Raw genomic sequence first — 24,821 nt, 5'->3', positions numbered from 1 at the left:
GAAGAAAACATATTCTTAAACACACCAGGGAAGGTATAAAATCCCGAGGGACATTATAAGAAAAAACAAAGCCTTGCAAATCTAAGAAAGATCACATCCAAATGTGAAGATGAGAGCTGCCTACAAAATTCCATCATTGTTATTAATGAGTGGAAATTTTAGTCCACATCTGAATAACATGACTGTCATTCTTTGAACAATCACTTATCCTAAACAAATTTCCCAGCAAAAAGTAGATTTGATAGAGGTAAAAATTAAGGACACCAAGTTCTGTGGATGTTAAATATGAGAATAGAAAAGAGTAGGAAAGAATACTGTTATAATCAAAAATAATGCAAAAACAAAGACTATTAAAGAAGTATTAAGAAAACTTATTAAGTTTTTTAAGATATAACACACAGGCCAATGCCATATAATATAGCAACTAAGGAAAAAACAACCACAAAAAGCAACCAAATGGGAAAACAAATATATTTTTGACACTGTATTCTAACATGATCCTAATAAAAAAATTGATTAATGGGTTATATTTCCAGCCACATACACTGAGTTTTTAACTGTCTTTTATAGTAAGAATTTTCACTCCTTTCGGGGATAATTTTTGCTTCCTACTGCTTATATATACGACTCATATAATCTTCCATAAAGGAAACTAACACAGAAGAGGAATACATAAAAATGTTTATAACTAACTTTAAATGGCAATTCAAACTTAAAATAATCTTGGGCTTATGTGCATTGTAATGATAAATCATTATGCAAAAAGTCCTTACATTGTAATAGACTGGAATTCTCAATCAATATAACAGTAATGGTTAACAAAATGGAGGTTATTTAAGAATGATATTCTGCGCACTCAAATTATTTAATCTTCCCTAGAGAAAAATGAAAGTAAAATTTTACTAGCCTTAAATTTCCTACAAAATCAGCTTTTACAAACTTAGATTATGAAAATTTTAAATTCAAATTCCTCATTCTTTCATAACACTGACCCAAAAGTAATTCAATATATACTTATGAATTAAAGAAAGAGGAAAACACTCTAAAAGAAAACTTATAAAATTAATATCTACAAATACTGGGGACACATGCAAGCATTTCACAATATTGTTAATTTGTTTATTGCTGTGTTCAGTTGAGTTCAGTTGGAGTCATTGGCATAATTTCTAGTAAAACTCATTTGGAATACCTGATGTAATCTGAGGTAACTGTTTCAAATGGTCATCAGAAAACTGGTTTGATGAACTAGACTTGTTAGAAAATTTGCCCAAGAGGAATCATGCCTGATGTTCATGTCTACTGACATGGATATAATCATAAGGGATATGGAGGAAAAAGATAATTATGAAGAAACTTATTACCCTTTATTTGTTACCTGAACATATGAACTCAGTTGCTGAGCCTAAGGCCATAGAGTGCTTAAGAATCCGCAAGAGGCAAACAAGGAACTGAAAAGTAAATTGCTAAGAGAAGTACATTTGTCCTTTAGTAGTAGGTACAGTAATAAATAGTGGCACCTGGATGGGTTCACAAAATATTAATACATGAGATTCTGTCTATCTGAATGTATGTGCTGCATTTTACTCAGGTAAATATTTTGCTGATGTGAAAAAGATGTTCACTTTGATCTCTGTCTTCTGGTTTCTGAAGATTTCCTCTATTTTTTGTCATTTGAGTGACCCCAGATGCTTTTGGAGAATAAAAGACACCAAAAACCATCTAGGAGATAAAGAAAATAATTGTTTCTTTTCTATTTACACAAAGCGTGGTTATGTGAAGAATGATTATTTCAGTTGTAATCTAGACAAGCAGTAAGTACATACTTCATTTACATATTTTACTTTGCCATGTGAGACAAAGCATTCTAGAGATGTTGGGATGTAGACCATGATACCATGCGTCTTCTGGCTCTCCCTTTCTAGGAGATAACAAAATTTATTTTATGTTTCAATGCTGGTTATTTTTTCAAATTCTGGTTGTTTTATGTGTACCTTATTGTTCTACATTTTTGAGTCACAATTTCTAGGCAGATGCTGAATGAATGACCCATGGTATTGGTCTTGCTACTAGAGAGAATCCATTAATTTGCCAATTTCCAACTTATTTTTTCTTGGGATTTACATAAGAAAATTGGAAAAACATTGGTTTTGGCTTATTTAATAGATACTGCAATAAAATGGTCATTATTGGTCTGATAATGTTTCATCTGTCAGCATGGATGCCCAATTCCTGCACATCAGCCATTTGGATATCTGCCCTTATATTTAGTTACATGTATTAAGAAGATATACAGATTTTGTTCAAATTATCTATTATAATTTCAGAATTTTATGGTTTATGAATCCTGCAGTAGAAGTCAGAACTGAAAGAATTTTCTTTCTTTTTTATATTCTTTTTTATTAGATATTTTCTTCATTTACATTTCAAATGCTGCGCCTAAAGCCCCCTATACCCTACTCCTAACCTGCTCCTCAACCCACCCACTCCTGCTTCATGGCCCTGGCATTCCCCTGTACTGGGGCATATGATCGTCCCAAGATCAAGATCCTCTCCTCCCATTAATGGCTGACTAGTCCATCCTCTGCTTCATATACAACTAGAGACACAGCTCTGGGAAGGGGGTGGGGGTTACTGTTTAGTTCATATTGTTTTTCCACCTATAGGGTTGTAGACCCCTTCAGCTCCTTGGGTACTTTCTCTAACTCCTTCGTTAGGGGCCCTTTGTTCCATCCAATAGATAACTGTGAGTATCCACTTCTGTATTTGCCAGGCACTGGCAGAGCCTCACAACAGACAGCTATATCAGGGTCCTATCAGCAACATCTTGCTGGCATATACAATAGTGTCTGTGTTTGGTGGTTGTATATGGGATGAATCCCCAGGTGGAACAGTCTCTGAATGGTCGTTCCTTCCATCTCAGCTCCAAACTTTGTCTCTGTAAATCCCTCCATGGGTATTTTGTTCCCCATTATAAGAAGGAGCAAAGTATACACACTTTGCTCTTCCTTCTTCTTCTGTTTCATGTGTTTTGCAAATTGTATCTTGGATATTCTAAGGTTCTGCTCTAATATCCAATTATCAGTGTGTGCATATCTTGTATGTTCTTTTATGACTGGGTTACCTGACTTAGGATGATATCCTCCAGATCCATCCATTTGTCTAAGAATTTTATAAATTCATTGTTTTTAATCGCTGAGTAGCACTCCATTGTGTAAATGTACCACATTTACTATATCCATCCCTCTGTTGAGGAACATCTTTTACATTTTATTTCAAAGGCATTTCCACATTTTTTGTATTAAACACATCAGAAGCTTATGCAAAGTTATCAATTAGAAGTTTATGAAACATCTCCCTATTCCAGCAGACTATTTGTTAATTTGTTATAAGAGAAGATGTCCATACAAACTATGACTTGCTATTTCTATTTATGAGTGCTAGAATAAAATATGGTGTCAGTGATACCTGGTAAAAGTTGAGAGGAGAGTACTATGGGTACAGAATTTTCCATTCCCAAGACTGTCATTTACAGATTTCAAAATTTTATTTCTCATTATAATGTATATTTTCATCTACTATACTCATTCAACATTTTTTCTATTTCTTTTTCCTAATAATATTAAGTATCTTTAAGTTTATGAGGATTGAGTACACTTTATATAAGTTAATATATATTTTATGTAATAGCTCTATTTAAATGGGTTTACTGTATTTGAGATTTCAGTTGAAGAGATTGTGATACTTTCTCTGCAATGTTGTAGGACATTTATCAAAATAACTTTTCAAAGTTTCAATAATATATTTAAAATGGTATCACACACTCACACACACACACAGACACACACATATGTATACAAACATATATACATATATGTATGTGTGTCTGTGTGTGTTTTTGTGTGGTGTGTTTGTGTGTGTGTGTGTGTGTGTGTGTGTGTGTGTGTGTGTGTGTGTGTGTGAAAGGGAGAGCTTAGCACAGTGACACTGACAATTTTAGATAAAGATTCTATTCAGTTTTAAATAGAATATATCAGAATAAAGTAGAAATAGAGATGATGAATACTTGTGACTTTGAATTAGAGTAAAGTAATTATTTAGAAGAAATGACTAGAGATATGGGTTGATATAATAGAGAAAAGAGTATTCAATAATAAAAATCAATATTCATGGTAAAATGTAGGATGAAGGAGATGAACCAGAATTCAAAATATTCAGGTATAGATGAGAAAGAATGTAGGGGAAGTTGAGTTGTTAGAACAACAAAATCTTCATAAACACATTTGCACATCTCCCAAAAGCCTATGATAAGCTAGGCATTATTTCAGATGAGCCTTGTGACATATGTCAAGCAACGGGTTTTTGTAATTCATTTTATTTAATTTCAATTTTTCTAGCTAATTAGACAATATGACTGAGTGTTCTCTGTTAAAAGTATGTGAAGTTTTATGTCTAGCTCTCTAACAATTTGAACTTCATGAATTTTTCACTGTATGTGTTTTCACATGGTATAGAAAAAGAGAGGTATAGAGAATGTTTTAATTGATTCTTACATACTATTAATAAGAAAAATGTCAAGGCAAGAATTTCCTATTGAGACTTTAACAATAAAAAGTAACATTTTATGTAGAAAATACCTTTGAATGCATACATGCCTCAGTTTTTAAGTTTTTCTGTGATCATGATCATTTACAAATATGTGTGTGGGCATGCATGTGCACACACATACAGTCATACACACACAGACACACACATATATGTGTGTGTCTGTGTGTAGATAGATAGATAGATAGATAGATAGATAGATAGATAGATAGATAGATATTAGAGTAGAATTATTATTTATAACTTCGTATTAAACCTTGCATATTGCATAGCAGATATGTTTTCAAAACAATGTATGTTTTTCAACCTATACTGTGCCCAAACAAAGAGATTGTTGTACAGTTTTTCAGTGATAATTTGTCACCGATACTTGGATGTTTATATCATTACTATAAACATGACAGCACAGTTTAATAAGCCAGTTATTTTTAGAAGTAAAATACTGGATTACTGTTGCACCTACATGGTTAGTGTTCTACTTGCAAAGCAATATAATATTTCACCGTTATGAATAAATTAGGACTCTCAAAAATTTGTCATGATGGTGGAGATACAACAAAACTAAATCCAAATTTATAATCTCAAATAGGAATCTTGTGTGAATATAGTATTGGTAATATGAAGAGATATTCTACTAATACCTACTAATATAATTTTTAAAGTTGTGTTTTAGGTATTTGTGAGTAATATCATTAAGTTAGAGAAACAGGAATTATAGGGGAAAGTGCAATTTGATTATATTTTCTTAGATTACATCTAACTATATCCTATACCATCATTATGAGCATGGAGAATAGATAGGGCTTGTTATAACATTATGATTTACGTTTGTAGGCTATATAAAACACCAGAAATAGATTGTTTAGGAATTTAGAAAATTTAATGTAGACTTATTTTATATTCCATTTCCTATCAATTAAAAGCAGTACAAAACTGTGGGGTTTTTGTGTTGATTTCCTCTCTGCATGCTAGGATTTTTCTGGCTTGTGCTTGTACAGTTTTAGGAATTATATTCTCTACTGCTCTGTTTTCAGGGTGACACCCAAGACAATACATTTGATTTTCTCTGTTTATCTTGCCATAGAAGAAATAAATAAGGACTACCATATCTTGCCCAACATTTCTCTATTAGTTAACATTGAATGTGACCAAAGAATATATGATAAGAAATCTGGTTTGGGTTTGAAAAGTAAGGAAATTATTCCTAATTACTACTGCAGAAATCAAAGAAGATATTTAATTGTACTTACAATACCTGAATGGACAGTATCTACAAGCCTTGGACCATTCTTGTACATCTCGAGAATTCCTGAGGTAATCAAGATGGATTAAACTTAAGGAAATACTTTCTTACCTCAGTGAGAATTTCTGAGTATGAATGCAGTTTATAAGTCATAGAAAGGGTTTATGTTTTTATGATTTATCAAGCATAAATACACAGATATATTTTGTGGCAAACAAAACAACTTTATCATAAATGGGCATGGGAGACAGCAGTATTGTGAAATGTTATACCAGAAGAAGACTTAGTATACTAGTACTTGTTTAAAGAATCACAAGAAGTTGGATATAATAGTAATAATAAGATAAAGAGTAAACACTTTCTAGCAGGATTACACCTTGCTCAAGCACACTTCGCTCTTACAAGTATCCCTCTGCATTCCATCATGTTCATATTGTTACCTATGTTCTGTATTTTTCAGCTTTACTGTGGAAATTTTCATCTTCTTCTGAATGATAATGAACAATTTCCTCATCTTTACCAAATATCTCCAAAGGACACATCTCTACCACTAGCCATGGTGTCCTTAGTGGTTCATTTCAGGTGGAACTGGATAGGAGCGATTGTTACCAATGATGACCATGGAATTCAATTCCTTTCTGAATTAAGAGGAGAAATGCAAAAACACATTGTCTGTTTATCAGTTGCAATTATTATCCAAACTGAGAAGATCATGGCCCTTAAAGAGTTTCATACGCATTACAACCAAATTATAATGTCATCAGCAAAAGTTGTGATAGTTTATGGAGACAAAGACTCTCCTATACATTTTGCCCTCATTGTGTGGAAATCTAAAGGCATTTGGAGAATCTGGGTTAGTGTCTCACAATTTGATATGATCACAATTATAGGAGATTTCTTGCTATACTCCTCCATAGGGACTTTCATTTTTTCACACCAGCAACCTGAAATACCTGGTTTTGAGCAATTTATCCAAACAGTACACCCTTCAAACTACAGTAGTGAACATTCCCTTGCCAAACTATGGTGGACGTATTTTAGATGTTCTTTGCCACCATCTAATTGTAAGAAGCTGAAGAATTGTCCAACCACAACTGTATTTAAATGGTTATTCATGACACCACTTGGAATGGCCATGAGTAATACATGCTATAATTTATATAATGGTGTGTATGCTGTGGCCCTCTCACTCCATGAGATGATTCTGCAACAAGTAGACACATGGTCAATGAATGCTGGGAAGGAACTGGAATTTGACTCTTGGAAGGTAATGAGTCTTAACACTAAATGGCATTTATATGGTTTGAATTCTTTAATAAAACTACATGGTCTTAAGCCATGTCAATAAGTTATTTTACCCATAGATATATATAGTTCTGTACTCTATTATTGCATAAGTGGCATCTCATGTTAGTGTCATAAATTATGACAGAGTCAACACTGGTGTACAAGTCAGAATTCACAATCTAAGTCATGCATTTTTGTCCAGATATTGAAACCACATATGTGACTCGCATATTAATTTTTTCTCATGAAATTTTTAAAAATCAGTAAGAAAATGACTTGTCTATTATGTTATTCAAAAGTTGCTGACCAATTTACTGAAAAGATCCCAAAGAATATCAGGTACTTTTCCATTAATTTTGCTTATTAATAATATCTATCCCATTGCCTGTGATCAAATAACACTATTGGCAGAAAACAAAAAACAGAGAACATGCCATTTTTCTCCAAATATAAAAACCAGGATTATAGGTTTTAGAGTACCAAATGCAGGAAGAAAATTTTATTAGTAAAGACAGTGGAGATATATTTACACCTACATGATTTTTATTTTCATCTTTAGTACTGAATACTTCTGGTAAAGTTAGATTTTTTTGGAAAGGATAATAAAAATTAGGAACTTTCTAAATGTAATACTTTCTATTCTGATGTGTAAATCTAGTTAAAAATAAAATGACAAACTTGTTTTAGCTGTTCTATTTTTTGAAGACCTTACAATTTGTAAATCCTGCTGGAGAACTAGTCATCATGAACCAGAATTTGAAACAGGATACAGAGTATGACATATTCTTTATCATGGATTTTAAAAAATATTATGGACTTAAAATTAAAATAGGAAGATTTTCTGGTCATCTTCCAAGTGGTCAACAGTTACTTATGTCTACGGAAATGATTAAGTGGGCTACAGGTATAGACCAGGTAATTTAGTCATAATCATAATGCTTAACATGTATTCTCTACTTTTGATTTGCCATGGAATAAATACCTGGAATTTCTTTGTTTATTGACTTTACAGAGTCCTAGATATTATCTTTCATTTTCTTATACTCTTTATATATATATATATATATATATATATATATATATATATTAATATATAAATCATCATACACTCAAATATTTTATCCGTAAAAAACAAAACAGTAAAATGTAATATGATATATGTATCTTAAATGAGGTCTTTCAGTGGATCTCTGTTGTGTGAATAACTATATGTTTGTCAATTAGGATATTGTCCTTATTTTTATATTGCGTATTATTTTTCACAGATTCTACCCTCAGTATGTAGTATGCCTTGCAGACCAGGACTCAGAAAATCCCCTCAGGAAGGAAAGGACATCTGCTGTTTTGTTTGTTACCCCTGCCCAGAAAATGAAATTTCCAACATGACAAGTAATGTTATCATTTATCAAAGTAATCAGATTGATTTTTCCCATATTTAACATAGTTAACAAAAGTCCTTGTGGAAGGGAAAAGATATATTAAGAAGTAAAATGCTTCAGAAATACTGTTATTCAAAATAGTAAACTCTCTCTTTCTCTCTCTTGAACTATATTTTTGTCTCATTATTCTAGATCCCAGGAACACATTTTTTCCTGAATATTTCTTTAGAATACTAAACCATACTGCATTATGACATGTTTATAATTCTAAATTTTATTTAAAGTAGGAATACTATGCTTTTAAAATACTTTACCTTTTATTCTCTTTACAGTCTAATGACAGCACCCATCCCTTGTCTTCTGCCAGTCCCATTCTTGCAAATTCATCCATTTAATACTCCCTCCCCTTCCCATCAGAGAAGGACAGCATCTCCTTGGATACTGCTCCACCATGTGTTATCTGTTCTAAGTAGTACTAGCGCTGAGTTCCAGTGTGGCTGTCCAGGTAGGGAAAAGAAATCCAAAGGCAGGGCACAAATATGGAGATAGATGCTGCTCCACTTGTGACATGACCCAAATGAAGACCAAGCTGTACATTTGCTATTTATGTGTAGGGAACCTAGTTCCAACCTAGACATGTTTCCCAGTTGACAGTCTAGTCTCCATGAATTACTAGAGGCCCAGGATATTTATCTCTGTAGGTGTTCTTGTAGTGCCTTGCCACTTCTAGCTCACCCATGTCTATTCCAAACCTTCTAGAATACTCACTAAACTCGTCCTGATATTTCCAGTGGCTTTCTCTAACTATTTTCATCTGCTGCAATATGAAGCCTCTCAGAAGACATTATGCTACATTCCTAATTAATAGTGGCAGATTTTGGCTCCATAGTAGAACTTGGGAAATTCATTGACTGGCAAATCCCAGACTCTGCTCCATCTTTATCCCTGCAAATAAGCATGACAAATATGTGGTTCAAGGTTCCCTGTGTGGATTGATGTTCCTTTCTTCCTCTACAAGTTGTGCCTAACTACAGCAGGTAGCCAATTAAGTTTCTATATCCCTTTCTGCTTAGAATCTCAATTAGGGCCATCACTGTATATTCCCTGTATCCTCATCCTTCCCAGTTCTCTAGCTTGTCCCAGAGCTTCCCCTCATCAACTTCTATTGTCACACCCATGATTCTCTGGTCCTTCTTCCCAGTTTCTCACTATCCCTGTACCCCCTTAATCCCTCTTCAACACCTCTATCTCTCTAAATTGACTTCCTAAGACTGTAGTTACAGCTTCTGTGTAATGTTTGGAAACTCCTTATTACCCAGTTTCTTTGGGTCAGTGGATTGTAGCACAGTTATGCTGAAATTTATGGCTAATGTCTACCTGTAAATGAGTACATAAGATCGATGTCTTTCTGGCTCTGCCCTATCTCACTCGGGATGATATAATAAAATTCCATTGATTTGCTTGAATATTTCAAGATCTGGTTTTGTTTGTTTGTTTGTTTTGTTTTGTTGTTTGTTTTGTTTTGTTGGTAGCTGAAAAGAATTCTTTTGTGTTGGTGTGCCCTAATTTCTTTATCCTTTCTTCATTTGAGGGAAATCTAGCTTGTTTCTTGTTTCTGGGTATTGTGAGTAAAGCTGAGATGAACATAGTTGAACAAGTCTCTCTGTGGTAAAGTGGGTCATCTTTTGGCTATATTAACAGGAGGGGTATAGCTGAGTCATAAAGTTAAAATATTCCTAGTTTTCTGATAAGACATCAAATTGATCTCCAAAGTGCTTGTACAAGTTTGCACTGCCCTCAGCAATGGAGGAGTGTTTTCTCTTCCTATATGTCCTTAATATCATGTGCCAACACTTGAGGTTTTTTTTTGTTTTGTTTTGTTTTTATTATTATTATTTCAACCATTCTGGCAGGTGTAAAATGGTATCTTAGGATTCTTTGATTTGCAATTCACTTTACTGGTAGAATGATGTCTAGGTTTGTCATACATAGCCTGAAGAATACATGCTCATGGCAAAGAAACTATAAAACTGGTGAATGTTAGATTCTAACCCACACCAGCTACACCTCCTTCAGTTCAATAACTTGAGTAGAAACTGTACTCAGCCATGGAGGTGCACTCTTAAATTTCAAATGATGACCTTGTGTTCTAGCATCAGTATGTCTTGTTTAGGGACTTTAATGGGAACTACTCGACAACAAGAGAGCCAAATGTTATCTATTCATACTACTTCCCAAGTTACCAAAGATGGCAAGTTCAGTCTCTATACGTTGCTAAGAGAAGTCCTCAATAGGATCATCCTTATACATCCAGGTGATTTCCACTGAACTGTATTTCCAAACTGTCCATCAAATATCTTCCAAATACAGCTCTTTATCTCCATCTTCTGTCTCTCCATAACATACAACAGATCACTTCTGTTCCTGTCTTTTTGGTCCCCAATAAGAAAAATTATACATTTCCTCTTCCCTGAGACATGCATCTTTCTCTGTTCAGATTTATTCTTTACGTATCTCTCTGGGCCTATAAACTGTAGCTTCTTATCATTTATTAAACAGTGATCGTACACTTTTAAGCCAATGCATACAATATTTTCTTTCTATGTCTGGGTTATTTTATTTAGGATGATTTCTCTATTGTTCCTTCCATTTGACAGCAGATTTCAAGATGTCATTTTATTTTAAACAGGGAGTCATCTGCATTATGTAGATGTAGTACATTTTCTTTATCCTTTCTTGAGTGGAAGTACATCTAGTTTGTTTGCATTTTCTGTCTCTTTTAAATAAAACTAAAAAGATCTTAATTAAGCAAGTGTCTCTGTTTTAAGATAGAATATATTTGGGGTGCATATGTAAGAGTGTTAAGGCTGGGTTTGCTGGTAAATATAATCGCAATTTTCTTAGAAATTTCCATAATGATTTCCATAGTTTCTCTTTAAGTTCACTTTCACATCAGCAATGGAGGTATAATCCCCTTGGCCCAAATTTTACCACCTTTCATAGTTTGCCCCCAGAAAAAAACTATTCCATCCCCCACCCCTGCTACTATGAGATGTTCCCCTTCCCATACACCCACTCCTGACTTCCTGCCCTGGCATTTCCCTACACTGGGGCAATGAACCTTCACAGGACCAAGAACCTCTCCTCCTATTGATGCCTGACAAGGCCATCCTCTGGTACATATGTGGATGGAACCATGGGTCCCTCCATGTGTACTTGAGCTCTGTGTGGTTTCATTGGATGATACTGTTGTTCTACCTATAGTGTTGTAAACCCTTTCAGCTCCTTTAGTCCTTTGTCTAATGCCTCCATTGGAGAGCCCATGCTCAGTCAAATGGTTGCCTGTGAGCATCTGCCGCTGTATTTGTCAGATTCTAGCAGAGCATCTCACTAGACAGGTATATCAGGATCCTGCCATCATGCACTTCTTAGCATCCAAGATAGTCTCTGGGTATTTTGTCTGTATATGGGATGGAACCTAAGGTGCGGTTGTCTCTGGATCAACATTCCTAGTCTCTGCTCTACACCTTGTCTCTATATTTGTTCCCATGAATATTTTGTTCATCTTTCTAAGAGGGACTGAGGAATCCACACTTGGTTGGCTATAACCTTGCTGTAAATTGTCTTTAGAAACTTTAAGTGTATTTCTTGCATTAGGAATTATGTCAGTATTTATCTTGGCTATAAACTTGCTGTAAATTGTATTTAGAATCTTTAGGTATGTTTTTTGCATTAGGACTTATGCAAGTATTTATCATGAAGAGATGGATATTTTTTCTGTGTCCTTGAATTTGGTTTACAATATTTTATTGAATAATTTTGCATGTATAATTGTTAGATAAATTAATCTATAATTTCCTTTCTCCACTGAATCTTTATATAGCTTGTATGTTAGGGTAACTAGAGAGAGATTTAGAACATGACTTGGGAAATGATCCTTCTGTATCTATTTTGTGGAATAATTTGAGATGAACTAGTATTAGATCTTTGAAATTCTGGTTGAGTTTTTACCTAAAACTTGGACACAGGCTTTGTTGTAGTATTTAAATGAGTGATGCTATTTCAATGGGAGACATTGGTATATGTATATTGCTTGTCTGGCCATGACTTTACTTTGGTAAGTATCTCATATCAGAAAAATAATCATTTTATTAGATTTTATTAGATTTTGTGTAGTGCTTGTTTTTAAAGTATGCCCTAATAAATACCTTCAGTGTCTGCTATTTCCTCTTTTCATTATTTATTTATTTATCTATTCATTTACTATTTTGGATGTTTTTCTATGACTTTCTTATTGGTTGGATAATGGTTAGTCTATCTTGTTCAATTTATTAAAAATCTTTACTTTCTTTTTTCTTTCTGCAATTGTCCTTTTTGTATTGTTAAATTCATCCCTCATTTTCATAATTTATTGCCATCTAATTTTGTTAGGTATATTTAAACGTTTTGTTGTTGTGGAGCCTCTAGATGTGCTGTTAACTTGCCAGTATGTGATCTCTCCAATTTCCTTAGTAAATAGTTAGTGCTGTTAACTTTTCTTTTAGCAGCTCTTTCGTTGTGTCCCATATATTTGAGGTTTTTGTGTACAAATCTTCCTTGAATTCTAGAAAGTCTTCAATTTTTATTTTTTTTTTGATCCATTATTTCATAAAACTAAGAGTTGTTCATTATCCATGAGATGGTAAGCCTTCTGTGATTACTTTTGTATATGTTGTTCATCACTAATACATGGTGTTCTGCTAGGATGTAATGACTTACTTAAATTTTCCTGGATCTTTTGGGATTTCCCTTGTTTCTTAATAGGTAGATTTTGGAGAAAACTGTGTGAGTTGCTGACAAAGAAGTTTATTTTTTAATGTTTAGCATAATGATTTGTTTATATTTGTTACATTAATTTGATATGTAAGATTACTTAACTACAGTATTTTTTCATTTTTAACTTTTCTCTGGATGAACTGTCCAATGCTTTGAGCACGTAGTTAAAGCCGTGTGCATCTGTATTTGTCAAGCCCTAGCAGAAGTTCTCTGGTACAGCTATACCAGGCTCTTGACAGCAAGCACTTATTTGCATCAGCAATAATGTCTGTATTTGGTGTCTGTACAAGGGATGGATCCATAGGTAGGGCAGTCTTTAGATGGCCTTTCTTTAAGTCTCTGATCCATACTTTGTCCCTGCACATTCTTTAGACAAGATAAATTCAGGATTAATATGTTTGAGGTGGGTGTGTGGCCCCATTGATCAACTGAGTTCCATTGTATGTGGTCTCTACAGGTTCTTCTTCCACTTTGTTGGGTATTTCAGATAATGTGCTCTTTGTTGTGCCCTGGGAACATCTTGGGTCCCTGGCATCTCAAACTTCCTAGTGGCTACACACAGTTACCCCTCCCAAACTTTTACTCTCCTTTCAAATTGCTGAACCTCTGTAATTCTCCTCTCTTAGCACTTATATGAACTGCCCCCCTTTTCTTCTACCTCTCCTCTCTCCCGCCCATATCCCTCTCTCCCTCTACTTTCAAAGATTATGTTCTTCCCCCTCCTGAGTAGTACTGTATGCAGGTGCTCACCCACCAAACCACTCTTTCATTCCCTTCCTAAAAGGGCATTAAGAATTCTCAGGACCAATGGCCTCTCCTCCCATTGATATCCAAAAAGGTCATCCTCTACTATATATGTGGCAGGAGCTCTGGGTCCCTCCATGTGTACTCTTTGATTGGTGGTTTAGTTCCTCGGAGCTCTGGGCTATCTGGTTGGTGGATATTTTGTTCTTTGTATGGGTTGCAAACCCTTTCAGCTCCATCAGTCCTTTCTTTACTTTCCCCACTGGGGACCACCTCCTCAGTTCAATGGTTTTTTGCAAACATCCACCTCTGTATTTGTCAGGCGCTGGCAGAGCCTCTTAGGAGAGTGTCAGACACCTGACAGCAAGCTCTTCTTTAAGTGCTTCTCAGCCAATCGAGAATCCTCAGTTAAGTGTTCTCTGTTTAGGTATGTACCCAATTTTAGTAGGATTATTTGTTTCTCTGGAGTTCAATATCTTGAGTTCTTAACATTTTGGATGTTTGCCCTCTTTTAGATGTACAAATAAAGATCTTTTTCCTAATCAGTTGGTTGACATTTTCTTCTACTGACAAAGTCCTTCGCCTTACAGAATCTTTTCCATTTTATGAGGTCCCATTTGTCAATTCTTGATTTTAGACGATAAGCCTGGGTGTTCTGTTCAGGAAATTTTCCCCTTGCCAATGTATTTGAGGTTCTTTCCCACTTCCTTTTCTATTAGATTCAGTGCATCTGGTTATGTGGATGATCTTGAACCACTTGGACTTGAGCTTTGTACAAGGATATAAGAATTGGTCAATTGCATTCTTCAACAGACTGACCACCAGTTGAACCAGCAACATTTCTTGAAAATGCTATCTTTTTTTCTACTCGATTGTTTTAGCTTCTTTGGTATGTGGGTTTATTTCTGAGTCTTCAGTTGTATTCCTCTAATATAACTTTCTGTCTCTGTAACAGTAACTTGCAGTTTTTATCACAGTGGCTCTGTAGTAGAGCTTAAAGTCAAGGATGAGTATTCCCACAGAAATTATCTTATTGTTGAGAATAGTTTTTCCTATCCAGGGGTTTTGTGTTTCAAATGAATTTGAGAATTGCTATTTTTATTTCTGTGAAAAATTGAGATGAAATTTTGATGGAGATTGCAATGAATCTGTAGATTGCTTTTGGTAAAATGGCCATTTTTACTATGTTAATCCTGCCTAACCATGAACATGGGTGATCTTTCCATCTTGAGCTCTTCTTCAATTTATTTATTCAGAGACTTGAAGTTCCTGATCTACAGATTTTTAACATGCTTGGTTATAGTCACACCAAGGTATTTTTTATTATTTGCCATTATTGTGAATGTTGTGGCTTCCCTAATTTCTTTCTCAGCCCATTTATTCTTTGTGTAGAGGAAGGCTACTTATTTGTTTGAGTTAGTTTTGTGTCCAGCCACTTCTCTTGAAGTTGTTTATCAAGTGTAGGAATTCTTTCATAGATTTTTGGGGGGATCACTTATGTACTCTGTCATAACATCTACAAATACTGATATCTTCACACCCTCCTTTCCAAGTTGTATTATTTTAATCTGATTTTGTTGCCTAATTTCTATGGCTAGAACTTCAAGTACTATATTTAATAGATGGGGAAGAATGGACAGCCTTGTCTTGTCCCTGATTTTAGTGGGATTGCTTCAAGTTTCTCTCTATTTAGCTTGATGTTGGCTGTTGGCTTGCTGTATATTGCATTTATTATATTTACATGTACCTTTTGATTTCCAGATTTCTCTAATACTTTTGGCATGAAGGGCTCTTGTATTTCATCAAAGGCATTTTAAGAATCTAATGAGATGATCATGGTGTTTTTTTTTCTTTTTTGAGTTTGTTTATATAGAATATTATATTGATGGATACCCATATATTGAAACATCTCTGCATCACTGGAATGAAGCCTTCTTCATGATAGTGAATGATCATTTTGATGTGTTATTGGATTCAGTTTTGCATAAATTTTATTGAGTATGTTTACATCGATATTCATGAGGGATATTGGTTTTAAGGTTTTTTTTTTTTCTTTTTTGGCTCTTTATGTGGTGTATGTATCAGTTTAATCATAGATTCATAGAATGTACTGAGTAGTTTTCCTCTTGTTTCTTTTCTATGAAAGAGTTTGAAAAGTAATGATAGGATTTTTTTTTCTTGGTAGGCTTTTACTAACTGATTCAATTTCCTTAGGGATTATGGGACTGTTTAATGGTTTGTCTGATCCTGATTTAAATTTGGTACCTGGTATCTGTCTAGAACGTTATCCATTTCATCTAGATTTTCCAGTTTTATTGAGTATAGGCTTTTGTAGTAGGGTTTAGTAATTTTTTAATTTCTTCATTTTCTGTTATTATGTCTCCATTTTCATTTGATTTTATTAATCTGAGTATGATCTCTATGCCCTCTGATTAGTCTGGCTGAGGGTTTATCTATCTTGTTGATTTTCTCAAAGAACCAGATACTGGTTTTGCTGATTCTTTGAGTAGATCTCTTTTCTTCAGCCCTAAGTTATTACCTATTGTCTACTCCTCTTAGGTGTATTTCCTTCTTATTGTTTTTGAGCTTTCTGATGTGCTGTTAAGTTGCTAGCATATGCTCTCTCGAAATTCTTTTTATAAGCACTTAGAGCTATAAATTTTCCATTCATCACTGCTTTCATTGTGACTCATGTGCTTGGATATGTTTTGCTTTCATTTTCATTAAATTCCAAATACCCTTTAATTTCTTTCTTTACTTCTTTCTTGACCAAGTTATCGTTGATTAAATAGTTGTTCAGCTTCCAGGTACATGAGGGCTTCCTATTGTTTAGTTGTTGTTAAAGAGCAGCATTGGTCTGTGATGATCTGATAGGATGCATGGGATTACTTCAATTTTTCTTGTATTGGTTGAGGCTTGTCTTGAGTCTGACTTTATGGTCTATTTTTGAGAAGGTACCATGAGGTTCTGAGAAAAAGGTATATTCTTTTGTTTTAGGGTGAAATTTTATGTAGATATCTGTTAAGTCTATTAGGTTTATATCATATCTTAGGTTTCTGTTTAGTTTCTGATTCCATGATCTGTCCATTGGTGGGAGTGGAGTATCAAAGTCTCCTACTATTATTGTGTAAGGTAGGTCCAATGTGTGCTTTGAGCTTCCTTATGTTTCATATACAAATGTGGGTGCCCTTGCATTTGTAGCACAGATGTTCAAATTCTTCAAAATTGAGAGCTCCTCTTGCTGGAATTTTACTTTAATCAGTATTTGGTCTTCTTCCCCATATTATCTGATATCTTTTGATTGTAAATCTATTTTATTGGACACTAGAATTGCTACTCCAGCTAGTTTCTTGGGTTCATTTACCTGGAAATATTTTTTCTTTTTTTTTCTTAGATATTATCTTTATTTGCATTTCAAATGTTATCCCCTTTCTTAGTTTCCCCTCTGGAAATCCCCTATGCCTTCCCCCTCTCCCTTTGAAGTAGTATTTGTCTTTGTCACTGATGTTGCTTTCCTGTATGTAGCAAAATGCTAGTCCTGTTTAAATGTCCAGCTTGTTAGTGTGTGTTTTTTTTTTCTTGGGGAATTGAGTGCATTAAAGTTAAAAGATATTAAGGGCCATCAGTTGTTGCTTATTGTTATTTTGCTTTTTAGAGGTGGAATATGCTTGTGTGGTTCTCTTCTTTTAGTGTTGTTGTGAGATTATTGTCTTCCTTTTTCTTGAGTGTAGTTTCACTACTTGTGTTGGTCTTTTTCTTCTATTATCATCTGTTGGACTGGATTGTGAAAATATATTGTTTTAATTTGGTTTTGTTTTGGAATACCTTGATTTCTTATTCGTTGGAATTTGAATGTTTTCATGGGTATATTAGCATCGGCTGGCATCTTTGTTTACTTAATGTCTGTGTGACATCTTCCCAAGATCTTTTGCCTTTTAGAGTCTGTGTTGTAAATGATTAAAAATAACTATATCTTATAATTCTTCCTTTTCTGTACTAGACATGGATCAGTGTGTGAAGTGTCCAGAGGACCAATATGCCAATGAAGATCAAACTCTCTGCCTCCAAAAAGTTGTGGCTGTTTTAGATTATAGAGATCCTTTGGGAAAAGCACTGGCTGGCTTTGCACTATGCTTCTCTGTCCTTACATCTGTTGTAATCTGTGTCTTCCTGAAACACCGAGAAACTCCCATAGTCAAAGCCAATAACCAAACTCTCAGCTATGTCCTACTCATCTCCCTTATATTTTGTTTTATGAGTTCCTTGCTTTACATTGGTCATCCCACTATGGTCATCTGTATCCTGCAGCAGACCACATTTGCCATTGTTTTCACTGTGGCTGCCTCTACTATCTTGGCTAAGACAATTACTGTAGTATTGGCATTCAAGGCTACTGTTCCAGGAAGAAGAATGAGGTGGCTACTTGTGTCAGGGGCACCCAAATACATCATTCTCATATGCACCATGGTTCAGCTGATTCTTTGTGGAATCTGGCTCAGAATTTCTCCTCCATTTGTTGATGCTGATATACACATGCTACATGGCCAGATCATCATTGTTTGCAACAAAGGTTCAGTGGTTGCCTTCTACTGTGTCCTTGGATACATGGGCTCCATTGCTCTAGCAAGTTTCACTGTAGCTTTCTTGGCCAGGAATCTGCCTCATACATTCAATGAAGCCAAGCTCTTGACATTCAGCATGCTGGTGTTCTGCAGTGTCTGGATCACTTTCATCCCTGTCTACCACAGCACCAAAGGTAAGACTACAGTTGCTGTGGAAGTTTTCTGTATCTTGGCCTCCAGTGCAGGGCTGCTTCTTTGCATTTTTGCCCCAAAGTGCTATCTTATTTTATTAAGACCACAGACAAATTCTTTTTACAAGTTCAGGCGACCACATGCTAAAGCTGAAAATATAAGTTAAATGTAACTTCTCATATGCTATACCAAACATATCTACCTTTTCACAACACTGCTTTCTACCAATCAAATTTTATGTTTAAATATGAAGTGTTTATCATGTAAACAATGTAAAGCATAAGCTGTATAATAAAATTCTAACACATGACCTGGATCTCAGTTTATTGGATCAAAGTGTGTAGTCAGACAATTTTATACCTCTAATGATGGTTTGTTTTTATTATAAAATTGTCAGGTATCTGAAAAGTGGCACTCAGCTTTGCAAATTATTTCATGTAGTATCCATCTACATGTATTTATGTTATTGTTATTTTCTAGAAAAAAATATTACCTTGTAGATAGTACATACATACAGAAATAAAGAAGGAAAACCTTTATATTTTCTAGTTCTGCAAAGAAATTTATAAAGAGCAATTAACTCATTTTATTTGTAATATAATATTCCAGGATGTGGGATGATAAACATTATGATGGTCTCAATGCTTTCTGTTTCAATTTCAATACTGTTTATAATGAAAATACTTTATGATTCATATTGTAATTCTGCTGAAAGCCTCATGAATGAGGATATAAAAGAGTCCATATATATCTGTTGTTATTTTCCTAAGTGGTCATTCCCTGAAAAGCATATCTTTGTATTTATGTTTATATTTGAGGACATAGTGTCCTCTCAAACTTAGTTATAGAAGATGATTTATGTAATACACAGGAATTAGGTGAGAAATGCATAATGGTTTAAAGTACAGAGAATAATAGACTGGGTTATCCACCTTAAGTAAAACAGCTTCACCATTAAGGCTTGAAAAATATCTTGGCATAGGAGGCAGAAAAATTAAGGGCCTATAACTTAGAAGTGATATGATATTCTATCTATATATTAGGATACTGTTCTTAAAATTCTAATTACTAAACAAACTCTTAAAATATCAAAAAGTAAAAACACTAGAATAAATTCAGGAGATCTTTAGGTGTCCTCCAACATACTTTAAACTATAAGAAGTAGAGAGGGCATCTGGAATGAAAACTCATTCTTTTTTGAGGGCATGGTTTATGCTAGAATATACACTGTCTAGTAAATGGCCCTAAATGTTTGAACAGTTTAGCATCCCTAACTATACATAGTGAATTATCAAAAACCAAAGCCAAAATTTTGGAGGTTTTATTACAATGTTGTAGAAGATATATAGGGAATTAAGAAATGAATATCATTATGTTACAATGAAATTATTGGGAAATTCATAATTACTTATATTTTATTGGCTTATGTAATGATTGAAGCAATTTGAAATGTTCACTAGGTTATTATACATATGCCATCTATAATTTGAAACTGAATTCCCAATATTAAATTTTATGAATTTTGCACAAAACTTTTCATCTGTTAGAGGAATTCTTAAGATCAAATACACTAAATGGAATATTATGTGAAAGGAAAAGAGAGATCCTGCTATTTGAGTGTGCATAAAGGCTAACAATAGAGTTTAACATGGGGAAAATAACACTGAATAAAGAATAAAAATTTAAACTAATTAGTATTTTAATCATATTTATAAATTAAGTTTAATATTAAGAACAACAGTATAACTGGAAAAACAGCATCATTTACTTCTCTCTAGTCATTAAGTACTCTATAGGATTATTGTGTCATTCTCATAGATGAAATTCAGGGTGGCCATAGATTGTTCCAAGAGTGTTGTTCTGAATAAATTATATTTCACTAAGCTATTGAAATTCTTTTCTTAAATCATAATTCTAAAGAGCCTGTGCATTTAAAGTAAATTATTGCTTTCCATAAAAACATTATAACAAAAATAACTATTAGTGAAATTCCAAACATGGTAACAGCACTTTGAAGATGATAACACTTTAGAAAAACTTGGTAGGCAAAGTATATCTATATTGCACATTATAAGAGAGACCTATCTGTTTAGCTCTGCTACTTTACAAAATAGAATGGATAACATTAAGAATGTGATAGAGGCTTAAATTTTCAACTGTTTACATATTGTCTTGAATTTTGTTGTATTGAAGAACACTACTTGGGTAAATGCAACATATGTAAACTATTTTTCCAAAGCTGAGTACCAAAACCCAGGGCCTTGTTCTTCCTAGGCAAGCACTCGGTGACTGAGCTAAATCCCCAACCCCGACATACATAATTCTTAACCCCAGATACAGAACACACATAGATACACACACACACACACACACACACACACACACACACCCCAAAGTACAATTTGGTGATCCAAAAGATTTTATTAGGATTTTATGCCAGAATATGTGTGATGGTTTACTTATGAGAACTAATAAAACTCACTAAAGCACCCCATAGCATAGGTAAAAGCAAACAAAGATTGGAATGTGGAGTATGCTGTACAGCCTTCAGGACACTCAAAAGGTTCAAAACTTCTTCCAAGATGCCTTGTATTTTTCTCATTCTTTTAGGCAGCTGGTATGATTGTAGGAATCTTTTCTGCAACTAATGTTCACTGAGATGATTCTTTTATTCTAAGTATTCTTTTCTCTATGAAAAACTCTCAGCTTATTTTTAAATTAGTATTATTTTATTTATTTTCATTTCAGTCATTTCCTTCCCTGTTAGGTCACCCCTCCCACATTTCCTTATCTTACTCTTCCTCCCCCTTGCCTCCTAGAGGGTGCTCCCTATGCCCAGGAGACCTCCCCCTTCCCTAGGGCCTCAAGTCTCTTGAGTATTAGGCACATCTTCAGCCACTGAGGCCACACCAGGCAGTGCTCAGCTCTGTAAGTGTCAGAGGCCTGGTACTAGTCCGTGTATACTGCCTGATTGATGGCTCAGTCTTTGAGAATTTCCTGGTGTATAGGTTAGTTGAGACTGCTGCTCTTCTTATGGGTTTGCCCACCCCTTCAGCTTCTTCAGGCCTTTGCCTAATTCTGCTGGTCTTCAATCCAATTGTTGGGTATAAGGATGTACATCTCTTTCAGTCACCTGCTGGTAGAACCTCTCAGAGAACAGCCGTGCTAGACTCTTGCCTTCAGTAATTTCTCCATTTTTGTCTCTTCAGTTCTTTAGACAGGCATAGTTCTGGGTCAGAAGTGTTGACTGTGCGTTAGTGACCCTGTCCCTGAACTTATGGCCCTATCTATCTATTGGAGGTGGGTTCTCCCAGATCTCTCTCCCAATTTAGTCATTTTGGGTAAGGTTCTCCCATTGAGTCATGAGAGTCTCTCACATTCTGGGTCTCTGATACCTTTAGCTGGTCACCCCTCGCCCCATCCAAGGAGGCTGCACATTTTTACTCCTTCTCTTGGCCCTCTGGCTTTGTGTTTCTCTCCTGCCACAAACTCCCATACCTGATCCTATTTCCCTTTTCTCTTCCACTCCCTTCTCCCATTCTGGTACCACCCTCTCTCTGCAAATCATGATTATTTTATTTACCCTTCTATGTAGCATTGAAGCATCCTTACCTGGGCATTCATTATTATTAAACTTCATGCAGTTTGTGAGTTACATAAGAGTATTCTGTGATTTTTTGGCTAATTAACACTTATGGATAAGTGCAGACCATGGCTGGCATTTTCGGTCTAGGTTACTGTACTGGCCGATTTTGTGTGTCAACTTGATACAAGCTGGAGTTATCACAGAGAAAGGAGCTTCAGTTGGGGAAGTGCCTCCATGAGATCCAGCTGTGAGGCATTTTCTCAATTAGTGATCAAGGGGGAAGGGCCCCTTGTGGGTGGGACCATCTCTGGGCTGGCAGTCTTGGGTTCTATAAGAGAGCAAGCTGAGCAAGCCAGGGGAAGCAAGCCAGTGAAGAACATCCCTCCATGGCTTCTGCATCAGCTCCTGATTTCTGACCTGCTTGAGTCCCAGTCCTGCATCCTTTGCTGATCAACAGCAGTATGGAAATGTAAGCCGAATAAACCCTTTCCTCCCCAACTGCTTCTTGGTCATGATGTTTGTGCAGGAATAGAAACCCTGACTAAGACAGTTACCTCACACAGGATGATACTTTCTAGTCTAATCCCTTTGCCTGGAAGATTCTTGATGTCCCGGTTTATAATAGCTGAATAGTATTCAATTGTGTAAATGAAGCACAATTTCTATATTGTCTTCACTTGAGGGACATCTGCGTTTTTTTTTTTCCAGCTTCTAGCTATTACAAATAAGGCAACTATGAATAAAGTAGAGCACATGTCTTGGAGTATGGTGGGGAGTCTTTGGGTATGTGTCTAGGAGTGGTAATCTGGGTCCTCAGACATAACTATTTGCAACATTCTGAAGAAATGGCAAATTTAGTTCCAGTGTGGTTGTACCAGTATACGATTCCATCAGCAATCAAAAAGTGTTAATCTTTCTCCACATCCTTGACATCATGTGCTGTAACTTGAAATTTTTATCTTAGCCATACTGATTGGTGTGAGGTGGAATTGTCAGATCTTTTTGATTAGCATTTCACTGATGACTAAGGATGTTAAACCCTTTAGTACTTTTTCTGCCACTCAAGATTCTTCTGTTGTAAATTCTCTGCTTAGCACAATACTGCATTTTTAAATGGATTATTGTTTTTTAAAAGTTAACTTCTTAAATTCTTTATATCTGTTGGATATTATCCCACTATCAGATGTAACGTTATTGGAGACTTTTTTAAACTATCTACAGTTTGCTAATTTGTTCTATTGATAGTTTCTTTAGCCTTACAGAATCTTTTCAGTCTCATGCGGTCCCAATTATCAACTGTTGATCTTAGGGCTTAAGCCATTGCCATTCTGATTAGAAAATTTAAATTTTTCCCATTTCCAATGAGTTTGGGGCTCTCTCCACTTTCTTTTTATTAGATTAATTATATCTGCTTTTATGTTGAGATCCTAGATCCACTTGGACTTGAACTTTTTACAAGCTGATAAAGAAGGATCTTTTCTCATTCTTACACTTACAGATCACCAATTAGTGCAGCATCATTTATTGGAGATGCTTTCTTTTTCCACTCTGTGTTTTTTGCCTCTTTGTCAATGTTTAAGTGTCCAAAGGTGAGTAGGTTTATTTCTGGGTCATCTATTCTATTCAGTTGATTGAACTGTCTGTCACTGTACCAATGCCATATGATCTTTATTACTTTTGCTTTTTTAGTACAGTAAAGGTCCGTAATGGTGATTCCAAAAATTGATCTTTTATAGTTTTGAATTTTTTGGCTATCATGGATATTTTGTTTATCCAGATGAAGTTGAGAATTGCTCTTTCCATGTTTTTGAAGAATTGTGTTGGAATTTTTACAGGGATTCCATTGAATTTGTAGATTGCTTTTGGCAAGATGGCCACTTTCACTATGTAATCATACCAATCAATTAGCATGGTAGATCTTTCCATTTTCTAAAGTCTTCTTCAATTACTTTCTTCAAGGATGTGAAGATCTTGTCATACTGATCTTTCAATTTTGAGTAAGTATTTCAGCATGATATTTCTAGGTATTGTAAAGGGAGTTGTTTCAATAATATCTTTCTTAGCCTGATTACCATTTAAATAAAGGAAGGCTGGTGTTTTTTTGAGTTGATATTATAGTCTGCCACTTTGCTAAGGTAGTTTATCAGCTAAAGAATTTTCTTTAGTGGAATTTTGGGGTTTATTTGTGTATACTCTCATATCATCTTCAAATAGTGAATTTTGATTTCATTCATTTCCATTGATAACCCATTAATATCTTTTTGTTGTCTAATTGCTTTAGCTAGAGATTTGAATTCTATAATTAATAGGTAAAAGGGAGTGTGCGATTTTGTCTTCTCCCTGACTTTAGTGAGATTGATATTAGTTTCTCATCTAATTTGATGTTGGATGTTGGTTTTGTATATATTGCT

General features: G+C 34.8%; 1 protein-coding gene across 1 annotated transcript; it reads left to right on the top strand.

Annotated features, from left to right (window-relative positions):
* Positions 1-1,614: 1,614 nt before the first annotated feature.
* Vmn2r66 (vomeronasal 2, receptor 66) lies at positions 1,615-18,990 on the top strand. Its single transcript, NM_001033878.3, has 6 exons — positions 1,615-1,811; positions 5,637-5,916; positions 6,306-7,112; positions 7,820-8,047; positions 8,398-8,521; positions 18,071-18,990. The coding sequence occupies exons 1-6, from the start codon at positions 1,615-1,617 to the stop codon at positions 18,988-18,990; spliced, it is 2,556 nt and encodes an 851-aa protein (NP_001029050.3).
* The last annotated feature ends 5,831 nt before the right edge of the window (positions 18,991-24,821 follow it).

The sequence above is a fragment of the Mus musculus genome, chromosome 7 (genome assembly GCF_000001635.26).
Source record: "Mus musculus strain C57BL/6J chromosome 7, GRCm38.p6 C57BL/6J".
NCBI lineage: Eukaryota > Metazoa > Chordata > Mammalia > Rodentia > Muridae > Mus > Mus musculus.
This window is presented reverse-complemented; position numbering and strand designations above follow the sequence as displayed.